Source organism: Xenopus tropicalis, chromosome 1 (genome assembly GCF_000004195.4).
Source record: "Xenopus tropicalis strain Nigerian chromosome 1, UCB_Xtro_10.0, whole genome shotgun sequence".
Lineage (NCBI taxonomy): Eukaryota > Metazoa > Chordata > Amphibia > Anura > Pipidae > Xenopus > Xenopus tropicalis.
Genome location: NC_030677.2, coordinates 103,967,193 through 103,994,849, shown reverse-complemented (window position 1 = coordinate 103,994,849; position 27,657 = coordinate 103,967,193). Strand labels below are relative to the sequence as shown.

General features: G+C 38.7%; 1 protein-coding gene across 3 annotated transcripts in view; it reads left to right on the top strand.

The window, feature by feature from the left end:
• Window positions 1–27,163, top strand: part of pik3r2 (phosphoinositide-3-kinase regulatory subunit 2) — a 53,413-nt gene extending 26,250 nt beyond the window's left edge. For all 3 annotated transcript variants that reach the window (XM_004910981.4, XM_002934809.5, XM_031905196.1), the window contains exons 3-16: window positions 1,240–1,332; window positions 3,738–3,800; window positions 4,834–4,965; window positions 6,403–6,598; window positions 7,518–7,603; window positions 7,693–7,795; window positions 8,931–9,029; window positions 14,093–14,273; window positions 15,418–15,543; window positions 15,633–15,775; window positions 16,375–16,551; window positions 17,133–17,204; window positions 18,741–18,908; window positions 20,551–27,163. In XM_004910981.4, coding sequence (XP_004911038.1) covers window positions 1,240–1,332; window positions 3,738–3,800; window positions 4,834–4,965; window positions 6,403–6,598; window positions 7,518–7,603; window positions 7,693–7,795; window positions 8,931–9,029; window positions 14,093–14,273; window positions 15,418–15,543; window positions 15,633–15,775; window positions 16,375–16,551; window positions 17,133–17,204; window positions 18,741–18,908; window positions 20,551–20,740 — 1,829 coding nt within the window. In that variant the 3' untranslated portion in view covers window positions 20,741–27,163. The remainder of the gene's footprint in view (window positions 1–1,239; window positions 1,333–3,737; window positions 3,801–4,833; window positions 4,966–6,402; window positions 6,599–7,517; window positions 7,604–7,692; window positions 7,796–8,930; window positions 9,030–14,092; window positions 14,274–15,417; window positions 15,544–15,632; window positions 15,776–16,374; window positions 16,552–17,132; window positions 17,205–18,740; window positions 18,909–20,550) is intronic.
• The last annotated feature ends 494 nt before the right edge of the window (window positions 27,164–27,657 follow it).

The following is a 27,657-nucleotide window of genomic DNA, read 5'->3' as shown; positions in this document are numbered from 1 at the left end:
GAACAATGTAAGTTTATAATCCTGGCCAAGCAGGCTGTGTGCACACACATTATCTTTTGTACATACTTTTAAAAAGCTGTCTGCACAGAAGTTGGAGAGCTGCTGGTACCTTTCTCTCCATATCTGTTTTTCAGATGGTCAGATTATGTACTGATTTATGTGTGTTTACAGAATGTTCTGTGTGTAAAAAAAAAAAAAAATACTCACAAAGAGTATTAACTGGACAAATGCAAGAAAGACAATATTGTGCTGGTTAAAAGCTAAGAGTGTAAGATACCAGGGAGGGCTGGAGCTGCACCACAGCAAGCTTTAACAAGTGCTAGTATTACAGATTGTGAATCAAAAATACAAAAGAGTGAAAAAAGATAAGAGCGGTTAGTGATTTATGTACCTCACTAACATCTTGAAAACTAGAATTCAGGAACACAACGTTAGTGGTCTGAACCAGAGAGAACTTCTGTAAAGAAACAATAGGATACATTATTACTGAAAAAGTCACAGAAAGGGGTTTTCCTGTAGGCCTGTAGTGTAGTGTAGTGGGCTTTGGTGCAGTGGAGGAGGGGGCACAGCCTGAATGTCATTAAAGGAATGATTCCATGTGAAAACGTGTTTGCTCTCCTAGATAAGGTGTGAGTTTAGGTAAAAACTTAATTGCTTTCCTAGATAATCTTTGAACTATGGCTGAATGACTTATACATCAATGTTTTCCTATATTTGTTACCGTATGACCAACAATCACTGGTGTACGTTATTGCATTGTTCCTTTCATTTTTGAGAACTAACAGCATGGGGTCAACAAACAAAGCCAAACCAATTTGTCCCCTTGGGCAAGAATCAGAGCATAACAAAGGTCTACAGTGACCTGTCAGGCCACCGATGTAATCCTCACCAGTCGGGATATTCAAACCTGCCCAAATGATACCAAGCTGATTTTTGATTGGATATTAGTTGTACAGGACCTTCTAAGGCCCCAATAGCCAGACCAATAAGCTGTCAACTATGTTTGTTGGTGCAGAGTCAGCGGCTTTTAATAACCCATGTATGGACAGCTGTAGGTTGTGGATTTGCATCTTTTTTAAGAATTAAAATTAATACAGAGATTTCACATCTCGGCCCATAAACATTATTTGTTTTGTATTTTAAAACTGACGTCATGAGATTTGCTTTTTAATATCTCTCTATATATGAAAGCTTATTATATCCATGTTACTGAAATAAACTCATTCCATTTTGTTTTAGGTACACCTCTGCCTGAACTGGTTGATCAGTTTTCCCCTCCAGATGTTGCGCCTCCAGTTCTTGCCAGATTGCTTGAAGCTATTGAAAAGAGAGGTAAGATGCATTGACATCTAATTCCCATTTTCCCTATAACAATCATAAAAAGTTTCATATGCCTCAGACTCTCCCATTGTATGTATTTTCCATTTAAATATGCACCGTAGTAGCATGTGATGTAGCTAAGCTGGCCCAGCAGTGGCATTATGCTTTATACTTTTGTCTCGCCTTAGCTGTCGTGTATACTGCTGTATCTGTATGTATCTCGACAGCCCCAGCCCCAGGAAACCTGATGCACAACTGCCTTTTATTTGATTATTCTGCTGAGTACTTCACCTTTAAATTAACTTTTAGTTTTATGTAACTCTGCAATTGATCTTCATTTTTTATTTCTTAAATTATTTAGCTTTTTTTAGCTTTTTATTTAGAAGCTCATCAGTTTGGAACTTTAGCAGCTATCTGGTTGTTAGGGCAAAGACATACAGGGCTACTTGTTATGGCTATAACATGCAAGAAAATACCCAGCAATAGACAGTACTGAGAATTGCCTCTGCTTAAACACATAGAGACAATTGTCAGTAAATGATCAGCATTGTCTAATTTCGTAGCTGTGCGAAGTAGCTGCTACTAGTAGTAGACTATTAGTCACTGCAACTTTTTTAAAAAGGCGATTGCAGCCATAGGGTGCTGTAGAAGTTGCTGCAACTAATTGCGAGCAGTTTTCGCTGCACGGATTAGTTGCCGTGACTTTTTAAAAAGTCGCGGCTACTAAATGCTGTGCGTGTCTTCGCCCTTAGGGTCCAATTTAAACTAAACTAGCAACCAGTGGATTAAGAGAGATCCAGGAACAGGAATAGAAGAGGACCTAAATAGAAAAATAAGTACTAAAAAGTAACAATAAGAGTTTAGCCTCACAGAGCAATAGTTTTGGCTGCTGGGGTCAGTGACCCCCCATTGAAAAGCTGGAAAGAGTCAGAAGAGGAAGGCACTTATTAAAAATGAAGACCAGTTGAAAAGTTGCTAACAATAGGCCATTCTTTAACATACTAAAATTTAACTGAAAGGTAAACCTCCCTTTAAAGCCTTGTTTCTTAAAGGAACAGTAACACCAAAAAATGAAAGTGTATAAAAGTAACTAAAATATAATGTGCTGCTGCCCTGCACTGGTAAAAGTTGTGTGTTTACTTCAGAAAGTCTACTATAATTTATATAAATAAGCTGCAATGTAGCCATGGGGGCAGCCATTCAAAGGAGAAAAGGCACATAGCAGATAACAGATAAAACACTATTGTATTCTACAGAACTTATCTGTTATCTGCTATGTAACCTGTGCCTTTTCTCCTTTTTTCCAGCTTGAATGGCTGCCCCCGTGGCTACACAGCAGCTTATTATATTGGTAGTTTTACTGTAGCAAACACACCAGTTTTACCAGTGCAGGGCAACAGTGCATTATATTTTTATTACTTGAAAGCTCTTTTATTTTTTGGTGTTACTGTTCCTTTAACATTTTTCTATTGGGACCTATATTATTTTTGGGAATCAGTCTAGCAATTGATTTGCAATACATTATTTTATATAATTTAAACGGCCAATGCAGTCCTGGATTTGACAGGCAAAAGTAAACCTGCCAAATCAACATCTGCCTGATTTTCTGCCAGATATCTGTCGGGTAGGCCCATCAGAGGGCCCCATACACAGACAGGTAAGCTGCCAAATCGGTCTGAGGGGAGCAAATCAGCAGTTTCATTTTGCCCATGTATGGCCATCACGTCAATCAAGTTCAACCAGTGGATATATGGTGGGAAATCTGAAAATCGAATTATCACAAAATTCTCTGGTGAAATAAAACCTCCAAATGTTGTTTATTAGATAGGGAAATATTAATCTAAGAATTCATTTTTAGCCTGTTCATAAGTTTGGACAACCTGGACTCTTTATAAAGATACCCCACATTATAACATCCTCCTCTTAAGTAGCAACCCCATCCAGTCCCAGCCAAGATCCACAAATGTGAAGATCACAGAGTAGGAACGCTATCCTGAACCCTAATGTAACGTAAACATTTTCAATAGATTATGATGACTAAACATGTACATAATATTTTATTTCCACTAAGTTGCTCTGATCCTCCTATCCTTTCCCTCTCGACTTTCCTTTAAATGTAACCCTAAAATACAATTGTATTTGTTAAATGGCTCTAAATACAGAAAAGTGTCAGAGACAAACACTGTTAATTTATCCACTGCGTCGGCTGTAACAGACCATTTACGCTTTTGTTTTCTTCATATTTCTTTTGTATGTTATTCTGATTTATGTGTTTATACATGAAAAATGCAAATAAATAAGAACAGAAGCTTATAGCAAATAAGTGTTGCTGATAAAGCTCGAGTTTTTTAAAAGTGATGAGTGGCTTTGGAGTAGGCTGCTATGTGACTGTATGCTTGTGCCTCTTTCTCCTCAAGGAGTGGACAGTGAAATGCTGTACAGGACCTCTGGCTCGGAGTTCAGACACACACTACAAACTGGTAAGAACCAGTTCTTGCACACACAGAAAAGAAATGAATGCTCTTTATTGCACATGGGGGAGGGAGAGAAATCTGTTCATGGTGAATTATTTTCGCTTTAAACCAACAGTTCTTAAATCTCTTTTTTTTTTTTTTTTTCCCCCCTCAATATCAAGGCAACTTTTTCCTTGGTAAATTTCTTTTTAACTTTAGGTCTGTGCTCAATTTCTGCTGTCTGGTTTTGTTTCATTTCACAACTTTTTAAGATTAATTGTAGGACACTCAAAAATGTGCTTTTCTCAAAGAATTAATTGCACTCTGAAAGCTGCAGGATGGGGGCAGCTCGTCCCCTGGCTGTGAGAGCTGCTTTAAAGTGATACTGGCTCTAAAAAAAATCTACTCTTCAAAATAATAATGACCATTTAAAGTTACCTATAGGTCATGTTGATGTTTTTGTTGTTTCATGAACCTTAACCTGATTGTTTTGCCAACCTGACTGACCCTTCTCAACCTGTCTAAGCATTAAAACTATAACTGAGTATTGCTGCACAGATAGGGCAAGCCCCTTTATAGAGCAACATGGGGGATCCGATATATTATGTAAAAGCATATGGTGTCAGTATCTTTTTAAAATCCTTCTTTCTGGAAGCATTGCCTGAACCTCCACTGTCACAGTGTCCCTTAAATAGAGTTGCAGTTACAGGTTACATATTAGTAAAGTGCAGTGGGACACTCACTAAAAATTTTTTCTCAAAATAAAAAATTGTGAATTTGAAAATGTGTTAAAAACATGCTCAGTTATCCATCTCTAATCTTGCCATCCTTTTATCTACCAGCCATGCCCCCTTTACTGTTACACGGGGCTTGCTGCATTCTGGTAGGTCAAAAATTGTTTATAGGAGTGTAATAAAGAACTTTTTTGTGTGTGGGGGGGGAGGATAGTCTATGTAGTGTTAACTAAGGTATACATACAGTGTTGCCTTAATTTACTGCTTGCTTATAGGTGGCACTAAAAGTAGTAAGAATAACATATGCTTATGCCTTCCCCATATAGATCTGTCTTCAGTAGAACTGGAGGCTACCGATGTACATTCCTTGGCAGAGGCAGTGATGGTCTTTCTACAAGAGTTACCAAGTCCTGTAATACCAGTTCAGGTCCACCAAGAAATTATCCAGGCTCTTCTAGGTAAGTAGACCCATATCTTCACATTCCCAGGTTACAGGGAAAAAGGAAGCAGCTGAAGTTTGTGCAGTTTTATCTTGTGTAGTAATATAACTTGAAGGGCCCCTATTCCTGCAGAATCAGGCATTGTATGGTAGTTTGTCTGTGCTATGGACTTGTTGGATCTCTACATACAGACTACTATGAAGCAGTGTTCCTTTAAATTTCTTCTTGGCTGTGTGCTTGCTTTTTTTTTTTTTTTTAGTTTATCCTTTTATTGTTTTATATAATATACATAAACACAAAAACAAAGCAACAACAAGAAAAAAAAGAAAATAGGAAGGGAGGTTATATATCACTGGTTACAGCGTTGCGGTAACATATTAAACATGTTTCAGTTCTGATATGGCAATAGCAATATAATAAAATAGGTTTGGTAGGTATGACAAAAATCTCAATTGTACAGCGCTGGTCCATTCAATCATATTATACTAGGTCTTGAATATAGTGTGGACGTTTTTAAGGTGACTGTTACATGAAGAGTCTAGTTAAGAAATTAAGGTCATCTGTATGTGCAAATTGGGATATTGCATTTTATGTCAAGGTTCCTTGTCCACCTAAGCCTGCCTCCCACCATGGACTCCAAATTTTCTTTTTGGAACCTTTGGCTAGCAAAGTGAGTTTAATAAGGGGCAAAACTTGATTTACCAGGGTAATCCAGTTTTGAACTGTAGGAGGTTCAGGTCCCATCCAAGCCATTGCATTAATTTTCCTTGCGTAGTATAAGAGTGATCTATATCTGGTTCTAGCATGGTTGGTAGTTATAAATTCGTCCAGGATGGCTGTGTGCTTATTTTTAAACCAAACGGATGCACATTTAAAAGACTGTACATCAATCAGAATAAATACAAAATTATGTGTTTTCACAAAACTCTTTGTGCACACCAGAATTTTTTCCCCTCAAAATTTGTGTGCAAGCACACAGCTTATAATAAATAGTTCCATTAACAGCTCTCACTCCCAATAATGTCATATCCCTCCCTCTCTTTCTCTCTTGCAATGGAATTATAAAGACAATAAGTGCCTTATGGGAGGTAATAAGGAGTTTGCTCTGAAGAGATAATGGGTGACCAGTGGCTGCTGCCATGCTTTGGACGATGACGTAGACACATATAATCAACCTGTTTTGGGCCAAATGCTTCCCTGTCTCAAGTAATAGATGAGCTCAAAACACATAAATTATTTATATATGTATACTGCCCCCTTGTGAAATGCAGCAATATTGCATTATAACCCCAAAGCTTTCATATATTCAAAGTATATCCATTTAATTGTCCAAGTCCAAAATATTCAAATGTATTTAAACAAGTGCAGGAGGGTGTATCTTGGTTATAGTAATGTGGTCTGCATGTGATTGATGCCTATCCATGTGATGAATAACACCTTAGTTTTTCTTTGCAGAGACCTCTGATGAAGAACAGAAAAGAATGCAAATTTCCTTAATTATTCAACCACCAGTAGTCCCTTTGCATCATGTCCTCACATTCCAGCACATTCTCAGACATATTGTAAATATGTGCAGTGAGAGCAGTGGACTAACACACAAGATGGCAGCAGAGATATTTGGACCACTTCTTCTCAGGCCTGTAATAACAGGGTGTGTTCATGCATTTATTTTCTATTTTTTACAACAAACCAGCATATATCCAGCATAAGTATTATGTAGTTTAACTTTGGTTTTGTGTGTATGTTTGTGCTCATTTCATGCTTTTGAACCTGAACAAACCAAAACCTTATTCTGAGTACTTTACTCCATTTGCAAGGATAGACGGCTGTTCTCTATTTACTGGTCAACTAATAATACAGTTAGTCTAAGGTCATTTATGCTATTGCAATAAAATATTAGCAAGAAAAAAAACATACATGGCACCGTAGTCTTCTCTGATCACATTATATAGAAATTAAGCTTTCTATTTGATCATACACGTTATATCTATTTAATTTGATTATGGGTTATGGTTGTTTGGTGGTTTATACCATTTCCATACCAAGTGCTCATTTAATAAGGTGGTTGGTGTGGAGGTGTGCAGTAAAATAGATCTTTGTTAGCATACAACATGCTTGTACAATTTAATGTATGTTCCTGAAATAAAAATCACTGGGTGATATGCATGACTCCAGTATTTTTGATACATTAATTCTTTTAATTATACAAGCTACCACGTATTAATTGGCTCTCCCTTTATAAATAGTATCAATTAATTTATCAATACCTGCTTTTGGTTTTCTTTTAGAAGGAGCTAAATTTTGAAATCAAAATATTCTTTTTGGAGTCACACCCATAAGGGAACTGGATCTAGCTGTTAGGGGGTCAATCGATGCAAATCATAAAGATCTTCCTCTTGCATTGGAAGTGAAAAGGCATCCAAGTTCCAAGTGCAATTGTCAGTAACCAGGGTTTTGGTTCACCTTGAGTATAACCCCCCCACTGTATTTTTTAGAAGCTAGAAATTTCATATCCGAGTCACTAGAAGCACTGCCATATAAGATGAATTCCATTGTTCTTGTTATGCCAGGGCTGAGGCTCTCCCTGACTTTCCTGTCCTTTTACTGGAGTTACTTTTGCAAGACAGAGGTTTACAGAATGACCAACCCCCACCAGGTCTGTATTACAGCTTATTGTCTTAGTCTCTTCCTAATACCAAAAGTGGATATTAAGACATTGACTTTTCCACTGACTTTCCTTTACAGCCCTCCCTCCCAAACCAACAAAACCAAAACCTCCAATGGTCACAGCCAGTGGTGGAGGAGGCACTTTGCAGGAGGCAGAGTGGTACTGGGGAGACATTTCTAGGTGAGTTCACTGTTGCCTTTGTTTGTTTTCTTGAAATCAGCTTCTGACCACATGAATGACATATTTTCTTTTTCTTAAATGCAGATTAAATACCCACTGTCAGTTTCAATATTCAGTTTAGTCACTTCTGACAACTTTTTATGATCTTTGACTTCTGTGGAAGGCATTAAAGTGCATTTAATGTCATTAGTCGACTTAGTGGGTCAGATCAGATGTGTGTCTGGTTTTTTTTTTCATGATATCTAAATATATACTGAAAATGAACCCATGTGCCAAGCTTACACTTGATGTAAATTTTCAGCTTTAAGCAGATCAGAATTTGTAATAAAAATATTAAGGGCCATTAAAATTGTAATTGATGAAAATAAATCATCTGCAGAATGCTACTGTAGTATTTAGTGTCATTATCAAAATAACCAAGCACATCTTTACCTTAGCACCCACTAAATGTGTTTGAGTGCTACTCAATAGGTGCTGTGGCTATAAGGGAACTGACCTGAACACAATCTTGAAAAAGACTCAAGTTTTGCTTTGACATTGGTGCCTCATATGCGACTGGCAGTGGGTGCAAAATTTTGCAGTGCGTTCAGTGGCACCAGTGGGTGCAACATTTTGCATTTATAGCATTTATGTCTGCTGTGAGACCTTGAGGATCAATAATTGCACGCTATGTGCAGAATTTTTTTTCCTAGTTATATTTTTTACCCTCCTTATTTTTGAGGATATTAACAGTAAGGGGCAGATTTATTAAAATGTGACAAAAAAAAGCTCACCCACGTTTGATTTATTCCTATGGATTTTTAGAAGTGTATTTATAAAATGATGAGTTCTAACTTTCACCCATTGATAAATACATTTCTAAAAATCCCAAAGGAATGAATAACCATGGGCTTAAAAACCATGAGCTCTAAACTCATATTTAGTAAATCTGCCCTAAAGTGAATGTTTACTTTTAACAATGCTGTTAATGTTACAAAACAATTTCTCTTTTTTTTTTTATTTGTTTTTTTTTTTTTACAAGGGCTCCGTTTTAGCTTGAAATAATCAAATTTATAGGTGTACGGATGGCATGCTAAAATAGCAATTCATTCCATAATAAAAATAGAAGTCAATGTAATTGTATTTGCTGTTGTAGAGAGGAAGTGAATGACAAGCTACGGGATACTCCTGATGGGACATTTCTGGTGCGAGACGCTTCAAGCAAAATCCGTGGAGAGTACACGCTCACTCTCAGGTGAGAATCTTTATAAATTTTCAATGGTTATGCTTGCATCAAGTAGCTGACAGTATCATTGTCACTATTAGAATGCAGCTGAACAACTCAAAGAAACTACAATTTCAAAGTTTTACTGTTTTAAAAGGGGACAATAAATCCCCCTACCCATTTCTAACCTATAGCCTGTGTGTGACATACTCTGCCTGCCCTATGCTGCCTGTGTGTGATATACTCTGCCTGCCCTATGCTGCCTGTGTGTGATATATTCTGTCTGCCCTATGCTGCCTGTGGGAGGTGAACCTGGCAGGGGTTTGTTCTGGTAGTTTGTTAGCATTTGGAAATAGTCATTATATGGTCCGTAAGGTGTGTAATTATATGCTGGGGATTGCTGTGCTATCCACAGGGGAGGAGGAGCCATATGGATTTAATATCTTAATTAAAGTCTTAATATGACATAATATCACTCTTTCACATATGAATAAAGGGTGATAACCCTACAGTGAGCACCAACCGTTTGGGTTTTTTTCTGTGTTACCACATTATTGTGGGTATGGCCTTAAAAGTTCCTGTTATAACATGGGTGTGGTTTAAAAAAGGTGGTAGGTAAAAACTGGCTTCCATTATCGACCCTCGGTAGCACAGGCGTTGGACAACACTGCTCCAGAGGATTATCTTAGAAAGGTTTGAACTTGAATGTTGAATATTTTGGATTTACCGTATATACTCGAGTATAAGCCGAGTTTTTCGGCCCCCAAAATGTGCTGAAAAAGACAGCCTCGGCTTATACTCGAGTGTATACGGCAGCACCAAAGCCCCCCCCCCCCCGTGACCGGACGGGTCCCGCCAGTGGGCGCACTCACGGGTATATACGGCAGCAGCAGCCCCCCCCCCCCTTCTGCTGCCGTATATACTCGCGAGTAAATACGGCAGCAGCACCAGCCCCACCCCCCCGTGGACGGACGAGTACATACGGCAGCAGGAACAACCCCCCGTGGACGGACGGGTCCTGCGCCGGCCGGCGCACTGGCGAGTAAATACGACGGCAGCAGCACCACCCCTCCTGGACCGGCTGGGTCCCGGCGGCGGGCGCACTCGCGCACCAGACACCACCCCCTTTGGCAGCTGCCTGGCAACCGCCGACGCTACGGAGTCTGCGAGTGACCAAACTCTAATGCGAAACTGAAGCCACGCCACATGTCATGAGAGAAAGGAGACTATAACCTAGAGGGCGCTGTCTTCAGAGCAGCTGACGCAGGCTTTCAGAGTTTTGCATTCAGCCTTGGTTTACCTGCCGCAGAATTAGACTGATGATGGTGGAAATACAAGTGCTTGGCGCTGGGGAACATGAGGAGCACGGGGAACTTGTGGCACCTATATGTGAGTACTAGTATATACTACTAGTAGTAGTATATAGTTTACACGCCTTGTATGTGAGGAGCATGGAGAACTTTCTGGTTACTCAATTGATGGTTGCACGTCCTGAAATGTTATCACTAGGTGCAAAGAGCTCTGGGGAAGGGTGCAGGCAAACATTTTTACGGGGAACTTGTTATGGCACCGCATATGTAAGGAGCGCTCACAGTAACAGCACGGCTTGTTAAGGAAGCTCATATGTGAAGAGCTCCTTTGGACTTTACAGCAGGCTGAAGTACAAGGTATAAGTTAACTGTTATAGCCCTGTTATATGTTGTTATATAGCCCCTACATGGTGATGCCTGCTTCCCACTGCAGATTTTGCTGCTTCATTTGGTTGGCGGTTAAATAGAAGTCAGCTTTTTATGTTTTTGTGCTCAAACTTTGGTTGGTGAAACATAATCCACTGCACCCTACAACCGATTGGCAGTGCATGGGAGCGCACACAGCAGGATGGCAAGTACTTGATACTTAGTATGGCAGCTTCCTTAGCCTTCCCAAACTTGCCTGACAGTTAAAAAAAAAACACCCTAGGCTTATACTCGAGTCAATAAGTTTTTCCAGTTTTCTTAGGTAAAATTAGGTACCTCAGCTTATATTCGGATCGGCTTATACTCGAGTATATATACAGTAACTGAATCCAAACCTTGCAAAAAGTGTTGGGTTTTGGCATACTTTTAAACTAATTCCTAGATCTGGCTTATCTGTAATTGTAATATTATTTTCCTTTTTTATTCACATGGCTCTGTCCCAGAGCTTACAATCTGTGTTCCCTATTGCACACACTCCCTAGGGTCAATTTCACCAGGAGCCAATTATATGTTTGGAAGGGAGGAAATAATGTTTCCATGGGAAACCAATACAGACAGAGAGAGAAAACATAATAATGCACTGTGCAACAAATGGTTTGGTATTGTAGTGGCATTGTGGATAATTATGGCCTGTTCCAACTGCTGTTTGTGAAAAGGTCATTTCCTGCCAATTTATGGTATGGAAATCTCATGTCAGTCAGCCACTTGTGGGAAGAAATAAAGCCATATGGAAAAGCAGATGCTTCCTTTAGTTCTCTCTCTCTGATCTATCTTTTACAATCATTTTGTATTGTGGATATCATTACAGAGCATGCACTTTAATTCATTGATGCATTTGTGAATGAAGTCCATTACATACTCGGCGTAGTTGATGATGTTGTCAGCGGCTGTCTGACTGGTCGGTCCAGCGCTGAACCGAACGTGTCATAGGCTGCTCTTGTTTCAGCTTCTGCCTATAGGCTGGCAGCAGCAGGACTGAGGAGTGATCTGATTTGCCGAAGGCTGGTCGAGAGCGGGCTTTATAGGCATGTGTGTACAGAGTGTAAACATGGTCCAAGATGTTCTCACAATGCGTTGGAAAGTTTACATGCTGGTAAAACTTTGGCAGAACTTTCTTCATGTTGGCTTTATTAAAATCGCCAGCCATGATAAAAGCATCCTCCCGGTGTAATGTTTCCTGCCGGTTGATAGCATCAAACAGTTCATCCGGTGCCTGTGTGGTGTTGGGGTGGGGGGAATATAAACAGCGGTACAAAATATCGCTGTAAACTCCCTGGGCAGATAAAAAGGTCTGCATCTGATCATAAGATGTTCAAGATCAGGAGAGCACCCAGACAAAACTGACGATGCAATGGCAATTGCACTTCACACTGCCCTCTCCCACCTGGACCAGAGAAACAGATATGTGCGGATGCTGTTCATTGACTACAGCTCCGCTTTCAACACCATCGTACCATCCAGACTTGTCGTGAAACTCCGTGACCTGAACATCGGTTCCTCCCTGTGCATCCGGATCCTGGAATTCCTGACAAACAGACCTCAGGTGGTTTGGATCGGCAACATCACCTCATCCACACTGACACCGGTGCCCCCCAGGGATGTGTGCTCAGCCCCCTGCTGTACACCCTGTTCACCCACGACTGTACAGCAACACACAGCTCCAATACTATCATCAAATTTGCAGACGACACCACCATCATCGGCTGCATTTCTAATGGAGATGAGCAGAGGTGAGAGCCCTGACATCATGGTGCCGTGACAACCACCTGCTGCTCAACGTCGGCAAAACTAAGGAGCTCATTGTGGATTACAGGAGACTGCAGGGAGGAGGCCATACCCCCATTCACATTGAGGGAGCAGAGGTGGAGAGAGTCAGCTGCATCAGATTCCTTGGCATCAATATCAGTGAGGATCTGAGTTGGTCTCACCACGTGGGTGTGATCACAAAAGCTGCAAGACAGCGGCTCTTCTCTCTGCGGAGCCTGAGGAGGTTCGGCATGGACTCCAGAATACTCACAAACTTCTATCGATGCACCATTGAGAGTATTCTGTCCGGCTGTATCACCACCTGGTATGGCAGTTGTAATGCTTTGGACCGCAAACCTCTGCAGAGGGTGGTGAGATCAGCACAGCGCATCACCAGGACTGAGCTGCTGGCCATGCAGGACCTGTACAGGCAGCGCTGTAGGAGGACCCCAGCCACAGTCTTTTCACACTCCTACCATCAGGCAGACGGTACAGGAGCATCCAGTCCCGAACCAGCAGATACAGAGACAGTTTCTACCCACAAGCCATCAGGCTTCTGAACTGCTGACATTCTGCACACACCAACACACATTCCCCATAACTACTGGACTCTTCGCAGTGTCACTTTAAGCAAAGCCACTTTAAATCCTCACTGCACAATTCCAAATATTTCATTGCATTTTTTTATTGTAAATACTTTATTGCACACTTTTTATTATATTTAATATTTGTATTTTGTTTTTTTGTCTATGTAAAGTTGAGTGGAACACTGGTCAAAAAAAAATTTCATTACGGTAATGATGCTTCATTGTTATTTGTATATGACAATATACAATATAATAATTGTGGCACACAGGAAATAGAAATGTTAAATCAATATGTAATGCCAGATGCACCAACATGCCCAGCATGTCATTTAAGGAGAAGGATTTGAAGCTATACCATTTTGGTTTTAGTAATAGGGCATGAAATGACCACCATTTATTACCTTAACGTTTTAACCTTTTGAATGAATGCTCTGCCTATACAATAAAGTCTATATGACAAACTGTTCAGCTTGCCTTTCTGCCGTTCTATAAGAGTATGAGCATGCCCATCCGATATCTGGGCAAATATTGCAGATTAGAAAAAAAGTTGGATGAGGACTGCATTTTTCTTTCATACAGTCTTCTCCCAAAAGGTCTGCATAAACCTTCATGATGTTCTGGTTGTTTATGTTCTGGATTCCCTAATCTGGCCTACCATGCGGGTTGCCAAATAGGCAGAAGATCCTTTACATGTATGCCCTACTTTAGTTAAGGCTGCAATGGTTGCTTTAGCAAATTCACATCTCTGATATGACGATGGCAAGCCTCTGAAGTGCTGTTTTTTTTTATAGCATGTACTTTAAGAAAATACTAGCTAAAATGTTTGGGTAATTTTAGGGCAGCGTAAAAAATACATTTGTAATAGGATGGAGTTTAAAAGTATTGTAATAAAAATGGCATCACTTTGTGTATTTAGTAAGTCAGTGGACTGTGTCTTTGTGTTCTGAGGAGTAAATTTTCTGTATTGCCACACATGATTTTTACCTTAGGGTGATCAGTTTCATCCCTTTTTTTTCCCCTTCAGGAAGGGTGGAAACAACAGACTTATCAAGATATTCCACCGTGATGACATGTATGGTTTTTCTGAGCCTCTCACCTTCACTTCTGTAGTTGCTCTAATCAATCACTACCGGCATGAGTCTCTAGCCCAGTATAATGCTAAGCTGGATACGAGACTACTGTATCCCATGTCAAAGTATCAGCAGGTGAGCAGAACTTCATATTCACTTCTCTTCTAATATACAAATGATCATTTTACTGACCTTTCTTTGATTTCATTACATGGTCTATTTGTTGTCCCAGACCTTTTTCCAAGGTATATTAAAGCTCCTGTACATCAACTACCTCCCAGTTTCTCCTGACAGCCTACAGATTTCATCTGTGATTCTCGCTGTTTACTCTTATCCCAAGTTCTTTAGACCAGAGAAGAGATCAGAGAACAGTTCAGACACCCCTTGCAGGTCCAACCTTTGCTCAGGGCTCCACCAAGGTCATGAAATCGTTAAGAAATAGAAAAATATGAGCATTTCAGCCATAGTTCCAAAAAAATTTAAGACCGCAAATAAATATACTCCCCGAATTTTTAGATTTCAGGTATGTCAAGGAAAGCAAATTATCACACACCTGAATTCTAACTCAAACTGACCTTTAGTCCCACTGCCTCTGCTTCAATGACACCCCCTACCCAGGGAGCGAGCACTGCAGTTCGGGAATTGCTGCTCTAGACTTGGGCTGATTTACTAACCCACGAATCCGACCCGAATTGGAAAAGTTCCGACTTGAAAACGAACATTTTGCGACTTTTTCGTATGTTTTGCGATTTTTTCGGATTCTGTACGAATTTTTCGTTACCAATACGATTTTTGCGTAAAAACGCGAGTTTTTCGTATCCATTACGAAAGTTGCGCATTTTTCGTAGCGTTAAAACTTACGCGAAAAGTTGCGCATTTTTCGTAGCATTAAGTTTTAACGCTACGAAAAATGCGCAACTTTCGTAATGGATACGAAAAACTCGCGTTTTTACGCAAAAATCGTATTGGTAACGAAAAATTCGTACAGAATCCGAAAAAATCGCAAAACATACGAAAAAATCGCAAAATACCGATCATTACGAAAAAAACGCAATCAGACTCCATTCGACCCGTTCGTGGGTAAGTAAATCAGCCCCTTAGTGTTCAGTCCTATTAACATATTATGAACCCAGGCTTCTTTCCGTTAAGGAACCATAGCTCTTTTTTCTTATATGCATCTTCCTAAGGCCTCTGACCCACCATAATCCAGTCTGGCCTTTTTCTAGAGATTCACTGTTTTCTTGCCTTAAACCTGCATCAAAACTTTATTTTATTTTAGGACCAGATTGTCAAGGAGGACAGTGTTGAGGCGGTTGTGGAACAGCTGAAAGTATATAACAAACAGTTCAGAGATAAGACAGTAGAGTTTGATACACTATATGAAGAATACACAAGAACAACACAGGTAATTTCTGTGAATATATTGTACATTTACTTTATTTAACTTTTTTGTGTAAAGCAGCTTATTTCTGGCCTTATCTTTCTCTTTACCAGGAGCTGCAGATGAAACGTACTGCAATTGAAGCCTTTAAAGAGACCATTAAAATTTTTGAGGAGCAGTGTCTCACACAGGAACGGTGCAGCAAGGATTACATGGAGAAATGTCGCAGGGAGGGTAATAATAAAGAGATTGAGAGGTGAGAAGAAGTCTATGTTTTATAACTATTTTTACCTATTGTGTTGGCGCTTGTTATCCCCTGCTGGTGTACTGTGTGAACTGCTGTAAGGAGGATGGTGGTAAACAGGCATCTATTAAGTAACAGTAACATGTGACATTAGTAGAAAATATTAGAAAAAAAGAGAACAGAATGGTGAAAAAAAGAGAATTTGACAATAGAAGAGAGCGTGAAACAAAAATAATTTTATAGGAGCAGAATGGGAAATGGCAAAAACTGTAAAAGTTCTTTCTGTTCTATACATTACTGAATGGGTTTCTAAAGTTACTTGCTATTGCTACTAGCATGACTAGCTACCTAGTATAGGTCATGCATTGGTCATGTGGACATTTTGTTAAATAAACATGGTAATAATAGCATTAAGCCTTTCTTTGTCTAGCAAGAATTACGATTAGATTTAACTGTTAATTGAGGTTTAGTAGCCCTTAAAGCCCAGATAACCTGCCTTGCATCCAAGGTAATTATGTCTGATATTGAGGAAATTCAGGTTAACTCTGAAAGTAACAGAAAGGGGTTAGACCGCTCTATTTAAACTTTTATGTCTGCATTACCATGTTTAGAATCATGATGAATTCTGAGAAACTGAAGTCAAGGGTGACAGAGATACATGACAGTAAAATGAAATTAGAGCAAGACTTGAAGAAACAGGCCTCTGAAAATCGTGAGATTGACAAGAAGATGAACAGTCTGAAGCCTGACTTGATGCAGCTACGCAAACTCAGAGATCAGTACCTCTTGTATGTATAACTTCAAATTTCAAAGTAATTTAACCAGTTTGTCCAGAATAATTTACATTATGAAGTAAATGCAACTTGTGACATACCATTTGACAGAGTCTTTTAAATGTATCAGTTTTGTTTTACTTTCTGCACCTTTGGAAAATATGGTATGTTTTTTTATTATAGTTGTAAAGGTGCTAGGCAAGAAAGAGTAAAGGAGTAAAGTAGTTGGGGTGCAACAATGTGCATTATGTACATAAGCCAACCGGCTAAACAGTGGAAGGTGTACAGATTTTTATCACTGTCCATCAGAAAATAGTATAGGTGATGGGCTCCAATGGGCTTTTTACATCTTAACAGAACAGGGGACTGGTCAATGAAATATGCTTATATTTTCACACTCCTAGCCATGAACTCTTGTAATATTAAAACTGCCAATGCAACTTTGTTGCATCAGTAATATTTTTCAAATATCTTTTACAAAGCAGTCCACATCTTGTCTTTGTAACATATACGTTTTTCTTGCAGTGATTTTGCATAGTGACGCCTAGTGGTACAGTTCATAGTACAAAACTAATCTCTCATTCCTCATTCTCTAGGTGGTTGCTGGAAAAGGGTGCTCGCCAGAAAGATGTTAGTGAGTGGCTGGACATGAAGAATGAGCCTGAAGAGTAAGTTTCTCTACTAATTCAGGGGCCTGCTTCAAAGCTTTCCATGATCTCAAAATATATTTTCTTTTGTAAACCAGTTAGTCATTTAATTAAATAAAGTAAATGTTTTGCTCCCTCTGTGTAAGATTAGGTCCTCACTCTGCCACTTACTTGTTCTACAGAGGTACTATATAATATTCACCAGCGTTTGTTTGTCTTATATTTTACTGCTATACTTATTGAAAAGATCTATTATTATTATTAATAATAATAATAATAATAATAATAAAGTTTGGCCACCCCCAGCCAAAGTAATAAACAATGATTATTCCAGTTGTTGTTTACTACTTTTCACTTACAAAATTTACTGAATATGCCATTTAGCCAGGAGTGCCCACATTTTTGCTTTCAGTTGTGTGTGAATATATACATATGTGTATAATGGATATTGACACAATTTGCTACAAATAAATACTTGAAGGTGCGGCTTAGCTTAAAAATATCCAGGAGCACATACAATTTTTTTAAGAAGTCTTCTGAGAGCAAACTATTAACTGAACTTTGAAATGTAAATTCAGTTGATAATTTCCTTGAGGGTGCCTTTTTCATTCTCTTAGGCATGTATCAATGTATGCATAAGTGATGCAGTTTCCTTTTCTTTTTTCTTTGTAAAAATTAGTGTAACAGAATGATTAAGCACAGGGAAACAACATTTTTAAATATTTTGAAAAGAATTTAAAAGATATAACCCTCTCTATATTGCATGTATGGTGGCTTAATGTTTTGGAGATTTTCCAAAAGATTCTTCACTTTGGCAGTGCATTTTTAGTGGATTGTTAAAGGAAAAGTAACACTAAAAGTTTTTAACTAAAAAATCTATTCTACCCTCTCCCAATAATTGCCCTATCCTGAAAACCATTTGTTATTTTGAATGCTTTAGAAGAAAATACCTGTTAAACTTGGCTTCCTGTCATTTGAACAAAGGCGATCGGGAGATGCATCAACTATGCGGGGATCGATTGATCGAGCCTAGCCTGACTCCTATACAGAAGTCAGGCTAGGCTCAATCAATCAATCGCCGATAGTTGATGCATCTCCCGATACTTTCCCGGCATCGCCATATCGCCTTTGTTCAAATGACAGGAAGCCAAGTTTTTTACAGGTATTTTCTAATAAAGCATTCAAAATAACAAATGGTTTTCAGGTTTTAAACAAACTGAGTATTAAGTATGTTATGTATGAGTTCCCAGTATTTCTGTGACATAAGGAAATGCCACCATACATAGGCTAAAATCTCTGTGTTTTTTGAAGCAGAGTGAGGTAGAGGAGTGGTCTATCTGGTGTAAAATCACAAAGTTTTTTTTTTTTCTTTTTTTTATAAATGCTTTATATATTAGTAACATTTGGTTTTAAGATACACACTATATATGCTTTTGTATATTATGAATATATATATAGAATCTGTTTCAGTCAATCTAGTTGTTAGAAAAGAAGCAGTCATGGTTCTACTTTTTACTTGATGATGAACAGATGGCTTCCTTTTTTTCTTTTCTACAGTCCCTACTCCATGATGGATGATGAAGACCTCCCACACCATGAGGAACACACCTGGTACATGGGGAAGATGAAACGTGAACAAGCTGAAGAGATGCTGGCTGGTAAGCCAGATGGGACATTCCTTATCCGAGTAAGCCGTCAGAAAGGTTGCTATGCCTGCTCAGTAGTGTAAGTATTATTAGGACTTACAGTGTAGAAAAAGAAATTGCACATCTCATGCCTCTTTACCCTTTTGTCTTATGCTCATTTCATTAGTAGATCATCTGACACCCATAGCCACCTGAAAGGATAGACCAACCTTTGTCCATATCACAACTAGTGTACACCAAAAGCTATATATGACAATATTGTACCTGTGCCTAGAGCTCCCTGATGCACTTTTGATTTTGGTGTAAATAAGATGAAATTGTGCATATTTCCACTGGACACATTGCTGCATTTGTGTAGTTATTAGCTAAGCAGATTAATGTACTGCCTGCCTGATCCACTGCTATATGATCAGTTTGGGCTTATACTGGAAAATGACATGTGTGCAGCAAATATATACTTATTTAGATGTCAGAAAGATGTCTAAATCTAGTGCTTTTAAAGATGCTTTTTTTTATACCTTAAATAAATTGTGCTGCAGTTTATCGCAGCCATCACAGTACTGCCTGCCCAGGCCCATGATTGATTTCAAAATAGGCCTTGGCATTTTATGTACACAGAGGCCCAAACAGCCCCCCACCAGCTAACTAAATAGTGACTGTCTATGGCATCTGACAGCAGCCGCTCTGGTATTAGTTAGAATCCATTGATTGCCAAACCCTAGGGCCAAATGATCGAGTTATGGCAGGGCATAGGTGTAGTCAGACCAAGAACCGCATGAACAAGCCGATGCGGTCCCTGATCCGACGGAAAATCAAACCTGCCCAATCAAGATCTGGCCAATTTTAGCGTAGGCCCCTTGGAGGTGCCCATACATGGGCATCGGTGTAAAGGGCCTGAATCGGCAGCTAAAATCTGCCCATGCTTGGCCACCTTTTGTCTACAACCTACTGTCACTAAGACATTCATTTGAGTTTGCTGGCCATGGCTGAGCTTTTCAGCACAACAGCAGAACATGTACACTTCTGTAATTTAACAAAAGGTCATACCTACCTCTAGACATGCCTACTACTATATAGCTAAGCACATTGTTAGGTACATACTGCTCCTGAGCAACGTAAACAAGTGTGGCTTTTCACTTATTTATAGCTATGTTATGTGATTTCTATATAAATGTGTTTAAAACAGCATATTGTCATCATGCAGTTATAGACGGCAGTGCATTGTTATTTACATAGTTAAAGTTGAACACGTTCTAGTGAAAAATCTAGTGGGATAAGTTAGGAAATTAATTTTTACAATTTTCAGTCAAGAGTTGTGCAAAGTTTCATAGAAAAAATGATTGGTGGTGAAAGCTAAATATTCTAATAACAAATGTGATGTTTGCTAAATGTGTCCTAAAGTGTTATCGCATTACTTATGCAAATTTTGCTGTTTAGATACGCATATTTTATTTTTAGTAACAAATTGTTGATTACCCCAATTAGTTTTTAGTTTAATGTAATTATATCTATTTAAACATTGTTTAACTTCAGTTAATTCTGTTAAATTCTATTTTTGTTCCAAGCTCCCATTTTGTCATTCTTTTTTTTTGCCCTAACTTGCTTGCTGTTTTGTATTATCTTGATAATCAATAGATGGGGTTTGCTACCTGTTTTCCCTAACTAAGAAATTGAACTATATCCTGATCCCACTTAATTTCCCTTTTTCTTATTCTCTGCAGGGTGGACAGTGACACTAAACACTGTATGATCTATAAGGCCGCTACTGGATATGGCTTCGCTGAGCCCTATAACCTTTACTCCTCTCTGAAGGAACTGGTTCTGCATTACCAACACACGTCTTTGGTACAACACAATGATGCCCTAAATGTCACGTTGTCCTACCCAGTATTGGCTCCCCCACCTCGGTGAGCCTCTTATTTTTAGTTTTCAATCACCTTCACCCACTAGAGTAAGGGCTTTCAAGAATGGAGGCCTTTGGTACTGCTGGAGGTAGGATGCCCAAAAGGATACCAACTGATTCTGATAAGCAGCTAGCCCTCTGTGAACCTCTGGCATGTAGTTTGTTACTAGTGGATGCCTAGCCACTTGTAATCTGAGATTGTCTACTTTGGTGTTCTTTGATAAAAATCAACCAAACAAAAGGTGTAACACGGTTGCCTTCAACGCCCTCTTTGTTAATAAATAACTATGAAATAGAGCATGATAGACTTAAAAATGTCTCAACAACTTTATTAGAGCTACACAAAGTTGGCTAACAGACTGCATGAAAGGGATCAGTAATCACCCATAAAGCCAGTCTCTGTCATTTTCTTCAGCCATGTGTCAAGCCTTTTTTGACCTTTAGATCTTTGACTCAAAAAAACCCATTAATTCACATATATTACATCTACCGTGACTGGCAAAAGTGTACCCTGTGCTTCTTGTCCATAGACATTGTACTTTTTAGGCACGTGGGTGCCTGTCCTGTTATATACCTCACATTTTGCACTGTGACCTTTCCACAACCTTGCACCTCCACGTGACCCTTATTGGTTCGACATTGCCCTCTTTATTAAATAATCCCAGAGCTCTGTCTTTGACATACCATCTCTGTAGTTTGAAGAATATTCACCATATGGTTAGTGACCATCTGACTCGTTACATATGCTTACAAAATGGATGTGGCAACTGCAGCAGTTTGATAAGCAGCATAGATTTTCCTGCAGTTGAATAAACAAGCGCAGCTGACTGCATCTTTTGAAGGAACTGGGCACTGCTTGAATTTCTGATATGCTTGAGATGACAAGGGAGGGATAAAACCAGACAAACTGATTCCCTTCATAGTCTGAAGACATATACCATAGAAAGCACTCATGTCTCCCTTATGGTATGAGACGTGTGGAACTTACTGTGAGATGACGGCCATTCCATTCTGAAGAGAATAATTTCCTGATGTTTCTGAGGAGGGAAAAGTGAAATATGAAGATAGCACAGTTGGCCCATTATTACGCATCCTGCTGACTGCTTACACAGAGTGCCTTCACAGGGCAGGAGATGCGAAGTGGTTAAATAAGGAGTTCTGCAGCAAATGTGAAGAGGGAAGTGGAGATTTCCATCTAACTCCGTGTTGGGTACCTATGTTATTCTAGGATGATTCCTTCTACTGTTCTTACTTAAAGGGGATGTTCAACTTTTACAAAGCCCTACCAAAGTGGTAGGATTTTGCAAAAAAAAAAAAAAAAATGTTTTTTTTCTAAATAAAAACGGTTAGCAGAGATTGATTGTTTAAATGTTATTGTTAAAGTAGTCACAAGATTATCAGCTTTGGACATCCCCTTTAAAACAGAAAGATGATTAAAGTTCAAAGTTTTATTGCCTCTGCAATTTAGTAATCACACTTTATGACTGTTTATTATGTAACCAAACTAGTGTTAGATTTTGGTCTTTCTGTCCACCCAAAATTTCTCCTTCATTCCAAGCACAGACTGATTTCCTCCTGCCAACTGGATCTTTACCTCTGCATTTTGTTTACAGATATGGGTTCTAAATACACATCTTTAAAGTGACAGAGCACATTAATCTAATGACGGTGGTTTTTCCCAACAGAGGTCAAAGCATTCTTTTTTTTATATATATATATTTGATTAAAGAAAGTAAGATTCAGTCTTCTAATGATTAAGGACCTGTTTTGGAATCTAATCTAAATGTAGTTATAATCATTTTAATCTGTGGTTTATAACTACGATTATAACATGTGCTGGGCCCATCATGTATAATGTCATTAGTTAAAGTGGATAAACCATTAACACTACTGTCATCTAAATTAATTCCAGTCCCCCCACTAGAATATCAACTTTGTCTTCAAAACTAATGGTGAAGTTGCTTGGCCTTGGAAAATGAGGGGAAGGCATTATATTATTTTGGTAAAATGAACAAAAGTGACCTTGGTGAATATTTGCACAGGCCCTTTCTAAACTGTAAAAAATGTAATCCAAAAGAAAGACTTGCTTTATGCTGGTCTAAAATCCCCTCCCAAACCACTGTGTTTGCACTACAAGAGTTAGGTTACCACAATGCATTATTGCATTTATGAATTTTACATTCGTTATGCTCTTTTTGGCATATTTCTACATTTTCTGTACATTTTTAAGAGGCAAGCTGTTTCCCTGGCATTTTCATGGATGTTACCTGAGGAGCCCTATTTTTTTTTCTTTATGTATTCTGTCACTAGGGTATTACATATGGCTTTATTAACAAATGCTTATAGTACAGGTATGGGATCCCTTATCCGGAAACCCGATATCCAGAAAGCTCCGAATTACAGAAAGCCTGTCTCCCATAGACTCCATTTTAATCAAATAATTCAGATTTTTAAAAATGATTTCCTTTTTCTCTGTAAAAATAAAACAGTACCTTGTACTTGATCCCAACTAAGATATAATTAATCCTTACTGGATGTAAAATAATCCTATTGGGTGAAATTAATGTTTTATTGATTTCTTAGTAGACTTAAGATATGAAGATCCAAATTACGGAAAGACCCCTTATCCGGAATACCCTTGGTCCCGAGCATTCTGGATAATGGGTCCTATACCTGTATTGAGCAAAGATACCACTGATGGTGTGATATTTGTACCAAATCCACTGATTTGAACTCAGACTCTGACTGTCCAACTGGTTGAGTCTTGTTGATATATGAAGGTGGCACAATACCCACTGACACACAGCAACCCCTTAGTCTTCAGAGTGTTTAAGCTTGCTCAAATTAGTGGAATGGCAGCCTGTATGGCCCAGACTGCTCCTTTCCCACCTAGAAGAGTTTTGGGTGGGGGAGGGGAACACGTATTGTTTAGTGGTCATATCCATACACAATTTTTTTTTTTTTTTTTTTTTTAATATGGCTACCTGGAATTTCACTTATCAGCCAGATACTAGAGCTAACTGTTCTGTGTGCATGCAGGCTGACACAAGTAGCAAATAGCTTTGGATCTACTCAGAACAGATTTTTCTCTAACAGTGTTTCTACAACCTCATGTGCCATTAGCCTTAAATTAGACTTTAGTATGCTGTAATGGGAACTGCTCTTAGCACCTGTCAGTGGTCTTGTTTATTGAATTTGTATATTTTCTGAATTACAAACATTACTATTTTGCTTATCTCTAGCCTGTAACTCACGAAAAGTACTGGCAAATAAAGGAGAAGGAATGGCTACATCGCTGGGGGGTGACAAAATGTTATGCAGCCCCCTGGTGACTTTAATCGCATGCCTGCTACCCTGGCTGGTGCCCGTTAGGTGAAAACTTCACCGGCTGAGGTGTATGCGGGTCCTCTTCCTCCTTCAATCTTTGCGCATACACAGTAGAATGAAAAGGCAACTTTAACAAAAAGAAGCTGACTTTTTTGCTCAACTACGCATGCATCGGCCCTGGGATTCTGAAGAAATTAGACAGGAAGGAAGGGGAACACAGTGATTTAGCCTTTCTTTCTTCTTTAAGCCCCAGCAAGCAGACAGAAGTAAGAATTCCAAGCCCCCATCTACAGAACAAAAAAAATTAAATATTGCAACAAAGACTAACTACAATATATATTAGAATACTTCTGTCAACATAATACTAAGAGGCAAACGTATGAAAATGTGAGAGGGTTTACCACAAAAAAAACTTTCTATTCATTCCTGTGCGATTTTTAAAAGCATATGGTGAACTCTAACTTTAATTCATTTATAAATGAATCCCATAAAAATCCCATGGAAATGAATAGAAAGCAGGTGATTTTTTTCTGTGGTAAACTATCATCTATAATCTCACATATTCATAATCTGCCCCTAAAAGTTCAATTTAAGGTAAACGACCACTACATGTTTTTTTAATGCTGTTTGCCGCTTAAATTCTAATAACATTAATGAAATCCCTCTCTGACAGCTACATAAAGTTAAAACAATTCCTGAGGACCATTTATGTATGCCTGCAGTGTTTGTTTTATACCACCCAAGATCTTCCTATCATCTTGGGCAACAAATAAGCATCTTTTTCTTTATTATGTCCCATTATTCTAGGCCTCCTCGAGTGCCTTGTTTTTACTGACTGCCAAAATGGAAGCATACTTCTGATCATAACCCCTAAGATTCTGAACTGAAAACACAAGTGAGCACAGTGCTGACAATTTATTAGCTTGTTGTGGAATCTGTGGTCATGGTCACGGATTATAGCTATTCACTGTTACCTTTTTTTGAGATTAGTTGGTAAGAAAGGAGAGTGACAGAAAATGGAATCTTGGCTGGCCATTGGGGCTTGCAGCTCAGCATACATGAATGGTCATTTTTACAGCATCCATCAGTCATCATAAGAGCATTTTGCTGTTTGGACATACGACTTTCAGTATTTAGTTTCATTTTGTGTTCACTCAATCAGCTGAGTTCTCATGGAGGTGCACTTGTCCCTTGGCGAAGAGTAGGACAGCCACAGGGCTAAAGTCTAGACTAATGTGGCAGCTTGTCCTTGGGCTGCCAAGGTTAGTGTTTTCTTCTCTCTTTCATTTTAAGGTGGCTTCTGGAGAGCACACAAGTTAGTTGACTAATAGTTTAGGGTGCTTCTGTAGCTAATTCATATTATCTCCCTGGTGTAATACTGAATCCCTTTTTAGGTAAAGATACATGCTGCATTTTTGTTGCATGGATTTTTTTTTTAATAAAAATAGTTCCAGATTAGGAAAATTAGCCAGCCATATTACTAGCAGCCATTTTACTATGTGCTGACCTGGATTGATTATTCTTTTACTAGGATAATTCTTTCTAGTTACTTCTAGACACCACATTTTTGCCTTTGTTTCACCTTCTAAAATGAATGTCCCTTCTGTAGATTCTATGCATTCTGGTTGTTTCTGACAAGTGCTAGGGTATTGTCTGGGTAATCTGTCAGTGCAACCATCACTTAGCCTGCCTCCTACCTACCTATTCATGATGCCATTGCATTTCATGTCTCTTTAATAACTTGTTTTTTATTTTAAAGTGTATCTCACCTTTGTTTCTCCAAAGTACTTATTAACATATCTTTATGTATAAGCTATTTTAATTCTTTTGCATTTAAAAGTGTTTTTGCAGCAACTATTTCTGGGTATCTCCTGCAGCATAAGGTATAATTGCACTAAAGCTATTTCCAAGAGCAAGACACAATAGGACAATGTTTACAGTGTGTTACATGTTTTAGAAAGGAGCTCTCTCTAAATCCCTACAAGCCAGTCTCATCCTTTGAGAGAGTCACTCACCACTTAGTGTGGTATACCACTGTGTAGAAAAGTAAAGAGACAGATGTATTGTATATTAGACATCATGCTGCACTAGCACAGCCCTAAAAAGAAGAAGCAGTTTTGTTTTATTCACCCATATCGTTTCAACATGTGCGTAAAAAGGCAGATGGGCTCATTTACCAACAATGGGCAAATTTGGCTGTGGGTGGTAACCCATAGCACCCAACCAGCGAGTGGTTTTTTTCAGCCAGCTGCAGGTAGAACAATAAGTGCAACAATTTGATTGGTTGCCATGGGTTACTGCCCATGGGCAAATTTGCCTAGTGTTGATCAGTGACCACCACTCTGTCTTTTTAACCATGCCTATCAGTAAAAATATGACCATGCTTCTTGCTCTCCTCTTCCCCCACACAATAAGCTGTAGGGCACCCAGTTCTGATGATAAGCATTTAGCATGAATCCTAATGTAGATGCGTAGTGTCTTTTTGTGCCACTATTTTGGAAAACATCTATTCATAAATAATTTAGCCCTATGCTGCTGGAGACCGCCCCCAGTTAATATCTGCACTAGTACTACACTAAACTACATTTATAAATTGTATATCTCAGCCTATTCCTAATTGTATTTTAATACTTACCTTTTGTCTTTTGAATTTAAGCTAACTGTGAAAAGACTTATCTTGCAGAGAATTTGCCTTACTTTGTTATAGGTCAGTCCAAATCTTGATTCTGCTGAGTTGCTAGTAGGACACGGGTTGGCTGAAAGACCCCAGATGCTCTCTTTAACCTAGTTCTTTATTCCCTAACGTCCTATGAAATAAGCTGGTTTCACTGTGTTACATGCACACTTTATTTTGCTATTTTCTTTGCCACAGAAAGCTTTTACCTGAAAGAACTGTACTTGGCTCAATGTTTTGTAACCTTCCTCTTCTTTACGCATTAACGTCCTGTGTTGCTTATTTTTGCATTAGAATTGCTTTGAATGTTTTATGCTCATTCTGTTTAAAAAGAAAAACAGTTTACTAATGTAAACCCAGTATTTGTTTCCAAAACTGGTACTCTAAATCTACATTTTTTGTATGGTACTTAAACAAATTAAAAGTATTTGAAAAAAAAAAGTCTCTTTGTATTTACTATAACGCAGGCCTGTGAGTGTGTGATAGCATCTGCCTACAGGAAAATAAAGTGCCTCCTCTTCGGTGCATATATGTAACCATGTATTAGAAGAGCAGAAATCTGGATTATAATAATGGAATAATTTACATTTGGTGGTGGAGGTACTGTACAAGCTATATAAATGTATACAAGATACAAAATTTTACAATGCAAGTTAAAATCACTGGGGTTACTAATTTTTTAGGTATTCACCAGTATTAAAACAATACATAGTTACTTTGTGGTTGATAAAATTGCCCATCAAGATTACCATTGCAGATGTTTTAACCTGCGTTGGCTTGCCTTTTCATTCACAAATATTTTCCCCGGCATCACTTGTGGCCTTCATGCATACTGGCTTTGCAAGTGCGAGGCACAAGACAGCAGCCCTGGGTAAAATTGGTAATTGTAGTAATTAGATGGGGAATGCAAATTTGTCAGTGTTC